The sequence below is a fragment of the Amblyraja radiata genome, chromosome 28 (assembly GCF_010909765.2).
Source record: "Amblyraja radiata isolate CabotCenter1 chromosome 28, sAmbRad1.1.pri, whole genome shotgun sequence".
NCBI classification, from domain to species: domain Eukaryota; kingdom Metazoa; phylum Chordata; class Chondrichthyes; order Rajiformes; family Rajidae; genus Amblyraja; species Amblyraja radiata.
In genome coordinates this window covers 24,390,880-24,400,814 of record NC_045983.1, presented here as the reverse complement: position 1 = coordinate 24,400,814, position 9,935 = coordinate 24,390,880, and the positions used below count along the sequence as shown (strand labels likewise).

Below are 9,935 nucleotides of genomic sequence, written 5' to 3'. Positions count from 1 at the left end.
ATCAGCACAGGGCACTTAAAGGCTGTCTGTGTGGCTGGACACTAAAGTGACATTGCCCGGTCCATCTCGGGTACTGACCTCCCCACCCACACTGCCACAAAATGCAGCCAGCATCATAAAGCACCCACACCAATCTGTCCATGCTCCCATTTCACTCCTGCTATCTGGAAGGAAGATTAGGAGTTTGTGAACCGTGACCTCCAGGTTCATGAACAGCCCCTTCCCAACAATCAAACTATTGAACACTACAAATATCAACTTATCTTCGAACTAAGACCTTGGACTATTGTTTTCTTTGGCACCAATATTATTTTTTTCTACTTTTTGTTTGTTTATTATGTTATCTAGTGGGTACCATGTTTACAGACCTGTTATGCTGCTGCAAGTAAGAATTTCATTATTCCATTTTGGCACATATGACAAATATTCTTGACTCTTATTAGTGCCCTGGTTCTGTTTCTAAAAACATGCCTTCCTGTTTTGAATTCTTCCACCAGTTGAGACATTTTCTTTACTAATTCCTTTCATCATTGTAAGCTGATTGATTATTCCTCGAGGCAATTCCTGATAGTGAAATTGCATCTTTGATTATATTCAGCTCAGTCAGAGAAGTTAAGGGACTTCAGCCCAACTCATCCATGCTGACCAAAATGCCCCATCAAAGCTAGTCCCATTTGCCCACCTCCAAACCTCTCTTGTCCATGAACCTGTAAAAGTAACTTTTAAATGCATGAGAAAGAACTGCAGATGCTGGATAAAATCGAAGGTAGACACAAAGTGCTGGAGTAACTCAGCGGGTGAGGCAGCATCCATGGAGAGAAGGAATGGGTGACGTCTCAGGTCGAGACCCTTCTTCAGACTGATGTTGAGGGGTGGGGGGGACGGGAAAAGGATAGAAGATGGGTGGAGACAGTAGAACTGGGAAGGGGGATGGGAAGGTGGGAGAAAGCAAGGGCTATATGAAATTAGAGAAGTCAATGTTCATACCGCTGGGGTGTAAACTACTCAACCAAATTTTGAGGTTCCTCCAATTTGCGCTGGGCCTCACTGACAATGGAGGAGGCCCAGGACAGAAAGTTCAAATTGGGATTGGAGAGGGAGTTGAAGTGCTGAGCAACCGGGAGATCAGGTTGGTTACGACGGACTGAGCGGATGTGTTCAGCGAAACGATCGCAAAGCCTGCGCTTGGTCTCGCCGATGTAGAGAAGTTGACACCTGGAACAGCGGATGCAGTAGTTGAGGTTGGAGGAGCTGCAAGTGAACCTCTGCATCACCTGGAAAGACTGATTGGGTCCTTGGATAGAGTCGAAGGGGGAGGTAAAGGGGCAAGTGTTGCATCTCCTGCAGTTGCAGGGGAAAGTAACCAGGGAAGGGGTGGATTGGGTGGGAAGGGACGAATTGACCAGGGAGTTACTGAGGGAACGGTCTATGTGGAAAGCAGAAAGGGGTGGAGATGGGAAGGTGTGGCCAGTCGTGGGATCCCATTGGAGGTGTGCGAAAATGTCGGACGATTATATGTTGTATGCGATGGCAGATGGAGTGGAAGGTGAGGACAAGGGGGACTCTGGCCTTGTTACGAATAGGGGGAGAGGGAGTAATGGGCCTGTCCCACTTAGGCAACTTTTTAGGCGACTGCAGGAGACTATGAGGTCGCCACATGTTCGCGGGTGGTTGCCGGGAAGTCGCCTTCATGGTCGTGAGGAGTTCCCGCATTCTGGGAATTAGTCGCGGCCTCATTATGGTCGCTGTGAATTTTGTTGAAAAACATGTTGAAAAATTAGCAGCGACTAGAATGAAGCCTCCATGGAGAGTAGCGAGAATTCTCGTGCCGTACGTGGGTCGCCAGGAGGTCGAAGGTTCTCGGAGGTTCTCGTAGGTTGTAGCCGGTGTTGACCGGCTCATTGGGAAAAACAAAGGTAAGCAGTAGTTTTCAGAACCAAGGATAACCGACCGGTAATGTTAATGTCCGCCGAGCTTCACAGCCGTGTGTCTCTGGCTTCTCAATAGTTGTCTCCACTCCTTATCCCCCCCCCTCCCCCCCCCCCCTCCCCCGCCCCCCTCTTTTAAAGGATTTACCGTACACTGTGCTTTAACCATCTTAATTACAGCGCCAACCTTCCTGTTCATACTGGTGTGTGTCTGTTTCACCTTGGCTTTACCCCGTGTGAATTTTTTAGACTGCTCTCCCGCCGCTTGCCCTATCCCCGCCTGCATAACGGACTGGTGAAGGAAGCGGTGTGTTTGTGTGTTTGTGTGTGTTCCACTCTGACAATCGCTGTTCCAGTTGCCGTTCAGGCGATTGCCGGCAACTTGAGTTGAAGGTCGCCGGCAGTCGCCTGAAAAGTCGCCCAAGTGGGACAGGCCCATGAGAGCGGAGCTGCGGGATATAGAGGATCCTCTAGTGAGATTATTTAGTGAGGATCCCCTAGTGAAATATTTTAATATTATAAATTATTATGCTATAGTATATACATACAACCCAAATTTCCACCAGCCTGGCTGTGTGGCAATAAATTATATCTAATCTAATCTAATTATATCTAATCTAATCTAATATAATATAATACACACATATATATATATACACACACATATAATCGTAATTATTATTATTATATTATAAATTATGTTATATTATATACTTATAATACACACATAATAATAACTGGCGGAGGGAAATCTCTCGGGGCACAGCGCCGTGGAGGTGCGAAGTGCAGCTTTGCCCTCCGCAAGCATGTGCACCCCCGGGGCGGGCGCTTGTGGCCGCGAGGCGGCTGCGGGCGCCGCGCCCTCGTGCTGCGGGCGTTTACTCGCGTGGCGCTGGGCGCTGGGCGCGAGCCCGAGCTCACAAACTGATTGGCCGGGATTGGAATTTAAACGGCAGTTCGGGAACGCGGACCAACGGTTCCATCGAAGGATCGATCGGCATCGGAACCCGGCCGGGTGATCGATAGCTGTCAGGAGGAGTGCCCTGTTCCACGCCGCCCCCTTTTTCCCCAGCCACACTTTATGCTTCGTCAATCAGTTGGATCAATCCCTCCGATGAGCCCCGTCGTGAGCCATGAAATGGAGGAGTTCCTTCTCTCCACCCCGATCAACCCCAATAACTTCCCGGCCAAGCTGTGGCGCATCGTCAACAGCCCCCGGTACCGCTCGATCCGCTGGGACCCCCGCGGTGAAGGGCTCATCGTCGACCAGCAACTCTTCGAATCCGAGCTCCTCACCCCGATCAAGAACGTCAACAATGGTGCCAACCTGGAGCCCGACACCGACCTGCTCTTCAAAACCACCAACTTCACCAGCTTCATCCGCCAGCTCAACCTCTATGGCTTCAGAAAGATGGGTCAAGGGAGCGGCGAGCACCCAGTGCCCGGCGAGCTGGGGGCAGGGGACGGGCTCCTTCATCACTTCCACAACCCCAGCTTCAAACAGGATCATCCGGAGCTTCTCATCAACATGAAAAGACTAACCAGTGCTAACAAAGCCAAGTTGGCGGCTGGGCTCCAGGTCAACACCAGACCACCCAACCGTTTTCAGAGATATCTCACCAATTCCATGGACTCCATTGGCCAGAACAAAGGAGACCGACATGGTAGGGATGGAGTTACAGTTAGAGACTCAAATGGGTAGTGGGGAGAGAGAAAATGAATGCCAGGCATAACAACATGAAACTCTTCCCATGATGCAAACACAAGACACTGCAGATGCTGGTTTACAAACTCAGAGAAGACACAAAGTGCTGGAGTAACTCAGTGGGTAATACAGCATCCCTCATAACATGTATAGGTGATGTTTTGGGTCGAGAACCTTCTTCAAACTGATGTTTTGGGTTAGGAAGAGTCCTGACCCAATATGTTACCCATACATGTTGCCTGACCCATTGAGTTCTCTTTACATTATGTTTAGTGTATAAATCGTGTCATTTTGGATACAATAGTTTGATAATTTTGGTAGTGGTATCTTGATTTTTTTTTAATTCTCATGCAATATGGATTGTTTAGCTAGGAAACTATTCCCTATCACAAATAGCCCTTGAGAAAGTTTTGATTAGCCAGCTTCTTGAGCCACTGTGATCCCTTGATCCTCTTCTGGTCTTTGTCATTCAACCCATCGAGCCTATAGACAATAGGTGCAGGAGTAGGACATTTGGCACTTCGAGCCAGCACTGCCATTCAATGTGATCATGGCTGATCATCCACAATCAGTACCCCGTTCCTGCCTTCTCCCCATTTTCCCTGACTCCGCTATCTTTAAGAGCCTTATCAAGCTCTCTCTTGAAAGTATCCAGAGAACTGGCCTCCACCACCCTCTTCCTCATCAACGTTCTAAATGCCTTATCCCTTATTCTTAAACTGTGGCCCCTAGTTCTGGACTCCCCCAACATTTGGAACATGTTTCCTGCCTCTAGCATGTCCAAACCCTTAATAATGTTATATGTATCAATAAGATCCCATCTCATCCTAAATTCCAGAGTATACAAGCCCAGCCACTGCATTCTCTCAGCATATGACAGTCCCGCCATCCCGGGAATTAACCTTGTGCACGAGCATCAATTCCATTCCCAGATCTTTCCTGCTGATGATAGATACAAATTACTGGAGTTCAGCAGATCAGGCAGCATCTCTGGAGAAAAGGAATACGTGATGTTTTGGGTTGAGACCCTGCTTCTGTCTGAAATCTGAAGAAGGGTCTTGACCAAAAACTTCACCTATTTTCTCCAGAGTTGCTGCCTGACCTGCTGAGTTACTCCAGCATTTTGTGTCTACCGTCGGTGTAAACCAGCATCTGCAGTTCTTTCCTACACATCTCGTGCAGATTTTATTTTCTCCAAGAAGCAATGGATTTCACTTTTGAAAGGAAGAGATGAATCTTCTATTAACACTGATCCAGGATTTCATTTTTGCATTTTGACCACTCACGGGTAGAATTTTTTTTTAATGTGTTACTCCATTTTACTTAATTAAGCATCCTCTAATTGTAACATTTTGACCTACAATAAATGAAGGACAAGCCTAATATCTACAGGTCAAAATGGTATATGGAATTGGAAGTTGATAAAGATCCCATGCACCTTCTGCTCATAGCAACAGAGTGGTAGGCATCATGGGATTTCAGAAATGCACAAATGCGCCTTGCAAAATATACATGTCGCAGCTAAAAGTGCATTGGTAACAGATGGAATAGTGAGTGAATTTCCTTCCCCTTGCGATTACCACAGGAATGGACTCAGCTGGAAGTCAGGAAGAACAATGAGCAATGTTCAACGATGAACAACAAGAGAGAGATGCAGCTTTGAAACAAACCCTTGGACCCTCAAAATCCACATGGAACATCTAGCACCCAATTTTACACTAATACTACCTGAACCCATTCTATTCTACATTCCCATCCACGTCACCCCCAAATATCAAATTGCCTATCTACAGGAGCCATTTATGGCCATTTACATTACAAAGCCACACATTATTGGGTTGTGGAAGAATACCTATGTAGGCACAGGGACAACATGCAAGCACCATCCACACAGCACCTAGTTTGTTGGAACTGTGAGGCAGCATCTTTCAATGGAGTTCTCATTCCTCTCTCCTCTACCATGATTAATGGTACCCTCCATTTTCCACACATCTACTCTCATACTGCTGAACCCCTTCCCCCCACCCCCATGATGAGAGAATAGGGATAGAGTCTCCTTAGAGCTTATCCTTCTCCACACGCCTTCGCATCGAACACAGCATTATTCAACATTTCCATCAGCTGCAAGATCACACCACCTGTCACATCTACCCCTCCCTTCATTTCTGCTTTCCATGGGAACCATTCTCACCACGACTCCCCAGTAGGGTGGGAGGGAGGGGGGTTGGCAGGAAGGGGGAAGGGGAGGGAGGTGATTGTAGAAATTAACTAAATTGGAGAATTCAATGTTTATACCATTGGGTTACAAACAAAAGGCGGCACGGAGACACAGGTAGAGTTGCTGCCTTATAGTGCTTGCAGCGCTGGAGACCCGGGTTCGATCCCGGCAATGGGTGCAGTCTGTACAGAGTTTGTACGTTCTCCCCATGGGATCTTCGGTTTCCTCCCACACTCCAAAGACGTACAGGTATGTAGGTAAATTGGCTTGGTGTAAATGTAAAAATTGTCCCTGGTGTGTGTAGGGTGGTGTTAATTTGCGGAGATCGCTGGTCGGCACGGACCCGGTGGGCCGAACGGCCTGTCTCCACGCTATATCTCTAAACTAATCTAAATATATACGGTAGGTACACAAAATTGCTGGGGAAACTCAGCGGGTGCAGCAGCATCTATGGAGCGAAGGAAATAGGCCTATTTCCTTCGCTCCATAGATGCTGCTGCACCCGCTGAGTTTCCCCAGCAATTTTGTGTACCTTCGATATTCCAGCATCTGCAGTTCCCTTTTGAACACTAAATATATACGGTGCTGTTCCTCCAGTTTGCATGTGGCCTCAGCCTGGCAATGTAGGATGCAAAGGACAGAAAGGTCACTGTGGGAAGGGGAGTTAAAATGGTTAGCAACTGGGAGATCTAGTAGCGCTTGGCGGACCGAGTGCAAATGTTCAGCCAAACGGTAGCCAAATCTACGTTTTAAATTTATCCATGAATTTATTTAACATAAGATGAAAATTGCAGTCTGTAAGGAGAAAGTTTGTGGTTCAATGGCAAGGAGTTTTAAGATAATTGGAGATCAGGTTCTACTGTACTTACCTAGCGTAGATATGTATTTCAACTCACAGACATTTGAAACATGCAGACATGTTCTGGTAACACATTAATACATGTATATAGATGCATGATACTGCCAATATCCTTTTCCTGTGCCCGCTACTCCCCTACCTCCTTCGGTTCCTCCCATTCAGCTTCCCTGCCTTTCACCACTTTGCTCTTACTGGCCCCTCCATCTCAGCTCCCTCCACCTTTATGTCCATCTTGATTTACCTTATTTTTCCATTTATGGCCCATGCCCTCCATTGACCCCAGCTTTTCACCCTTTCTCCAGCTGCTTGATCTGTTGAAATATGAAGCTCACATAGAAACATAAAAAATAGGTGCAGGAGTAGGCCATTCGGCCCTACGAGCCTGCACCGCCATTCAATATGATCATGGCTATCCAACTCAGTATCCTGTACCGCTGCTGCTGTTTGCTCTCTTCATAGCCACTTTCCAATTGCCCATCATACTCCAAACACCCCATGCATTTTCTAGTCCAAACAGCCACAGCACCCAAAGACCTCCAGCTTATTAGCAGACATTTTCCATAACAGTTTGAGGGAAAATTCAGCCACTTATCCAGTTCTGCCTAATGTCAACAAATTATATTCAGTAGGTCCCCTGCAGGCATCTTGGTGGCTCAGTGTATAATTGCCTGGCCAATAGAGCATATTCAATCCGAGAGAGTGATAGAATCTCACTCAGCCTCCATCATCACTCAGTATGTACAATATTCAAAATTATTTCTGTATATTGTTACATAATGACCACACTGGGTTTTTTTTAAATGACTATTCTTAAACCACACTTGAGATTTCCATTCAAAATTAAAGTGATTGCATGTAGGCATTTAGAAGAAATGCATTTATAGTATTGAAAACAAATCATCAGTTCTGTTGCAACTGAAAATTGATTAAATTCTTCCAGTTAGACATTTCATCATTGAAGATATAACCAACAATAATTCACTGCAGGAAAGTACATGGCTCTTACGTAATCATGTACAGATTAATTATCTTAGATTATTTACATTATTGAAGTGCCTCCTGATATCAAGATAAAATATAATGTTTGTCTTTTCAGGACTCTCACAAATGGCTAAGTAAACAAAGGGCCCTCTGTCATTTAGTACTTAAGGCCATATTCTCCTCCAGGTGTGTTCTTGCAGTTATTAATGCAGGTAGAGATGTCAAACTTTGCATGCTCACCTGCAGATAAACACATCTTAACCCAATATTAAATTTGAAAGTCATGGCAAAAGTATTCTTTTCATTCATAAGTTTTACTCAGAATCTAAGAATGAATTTTAGTCAATCCTTCCAAGTTTCCATTCCTGAGAGGAAACCATCCTTGGCAATAAAGTTTATAAAATCAGTCCCAACTTCTGGAGCAGTGTAGAAGTCACTAATGAAATGAGAAGAAAGCTTGAGGATGAGGAGAAAGTCGCTCATGAATTGGTCCTAGCAATAGAAATCCAGGACCATAGTGAATTATGTGGATTAAACCTTCTCATGAGTCATTTTGCAAAAGAGCCTCAGAATTGAAAACACTCTCATGTGCCGCAATTTAAAAGAATATTTGCCAAATGTTCATTGGAATGATTTGCAAAGTATGAGATATTTGGAGATTCAGTGACAAGAAAACTTTATGTTCTTTGACAAAAATAAAAGATAGATGGAAAATATAGACGCTGACTTGGAAATTGTGTAAGTACACAATTCCCATGCTCTAACAACATTAATCGGTGAAGATCTCAACACTTTCAGAAAGTCATGCACAAATATTTGTAAACTACATAGCAGTTTTTCTATGCCTTGAAATATACCATTAATTTTTCAAAGCTTTTCACTGTACCTCGGTATGAGTGACAATAATCTAATTTAGATATAGATGCCTGCTCTTTTTTAGACAGCATGACGAAGACTGCCCTAACTCTACTTCTTTCAGGCGGCTTTCATCATTCACCCTCATTCCTTTTATTTTGCCATCTTAAACTTACAATAAAGAACATTATCCATTTGATTGAAGAAATTGAAAGTATAGAAAGTGAAGCAACCAATACTGAATAGATTTTCCTATTATAGTGAGAATTAAAACTGCACTCAATACAAATTTGAAGGAGGATTCAGTAGTTATGGGCCTCAAGTTTGTGTTCTATTTCACTTCCAACCATTCAACATTTGTGAAAGATTTGAAGCATCTTTCAATTTTCAGAGGATTGATTTTAAGTTAACCCTAATTCTGACAAAAAATTGCAGTTTTAATGGCTTGAACGGACTTTAATACATTTAACTGATACATTTAACTGATACAATATTCTGTTTTGAATTCTGAAATCAACATTCTACAAAGTGCTAAAGTGGAAATGTGGTGATAAGTGTTGGCGCTACCTGGAATGCTGAAAATGAACCCACAGTACTGGTGCAAATAGCAGTGGATGGAGGTGTCTTGCTGAGTACATGGGAACTCGACATCACAGCAAAGATCACAGCAAAACTAGAGAGCTAAGATTATTTTCGTGTGGCAAAGAAACTTAAGAAGAGATTTGATGGAGTTGTCCAAGATCATGATTGGTTTAGATAGGGTAAAGAGAGGGAAGCTGTTTTCAGTCATGGATTGGATGTGGGATTGGAGATATTGTTTATTTCAAGAAGAGTACTGTTGTGATCTGAAATTCACTGTCTGTAAAAAGGGTGAAAATGGGATCAATTGAAAGTACATGGTATAGGTACTTTAAAGTGAATAATTCATACAATGGAAAAAAATGAGATCATGGAATTAGCAAGGATTGTTATAGTAGGATGTTACATGGATTTAAAGGGTCAATAACTAGTTAGTGTGTCATAACCATTATTGCTGTAATTTCACAAAATTTAATGATTAAGAATTTAGAAAACAGAATAAGATATTTCTCAAGTTTGGTACAGCCACAAAAATGGACTTCTCTATCCCCAACCTCTCAAAAAAATATTTCCCTTTTATACTGTTGGGATATTTCTATAGACCCCGCTTATTTGTAAATTTAAAATTTATTAAAGCTTTGATGATGTCAGGAATTTACTCATATGAATTAGTGGATTGAAATAATATTTATTTCACTATGAAAAGTAGTGAACCAAGATTATAGACAAGAGCTGGAAATTAAAGTGATGATATTAGCAGAAAATGCTACATCAGTGCCAATTATATTATTGAAAGCATTAACATTAATA

General features: G+C 43.5%; 1 protein-coding gene across 1 annotated transcript in view; it reads left to right on the top strand.

The window, feature by feature from the left end:
• Positions 1–3,042: 3,042 nt before the first annotated feature.
• Positions 3,043–9,935, top strand: part of hsf5 (heat shock transcription factor 5) — a 43,230-nt gene continuing 36,337 nt past the window's right edge. The window contains exon 1 of the mRNA XM_033046394.1: positions 3,043–3,592. Within this exon, the coding sequence (XP_032902285.1) occupies positions 3,043–3,592 (550 nt within the window). The remainder of the gene's footprint in view (positions 3,593–9,935) is intronic.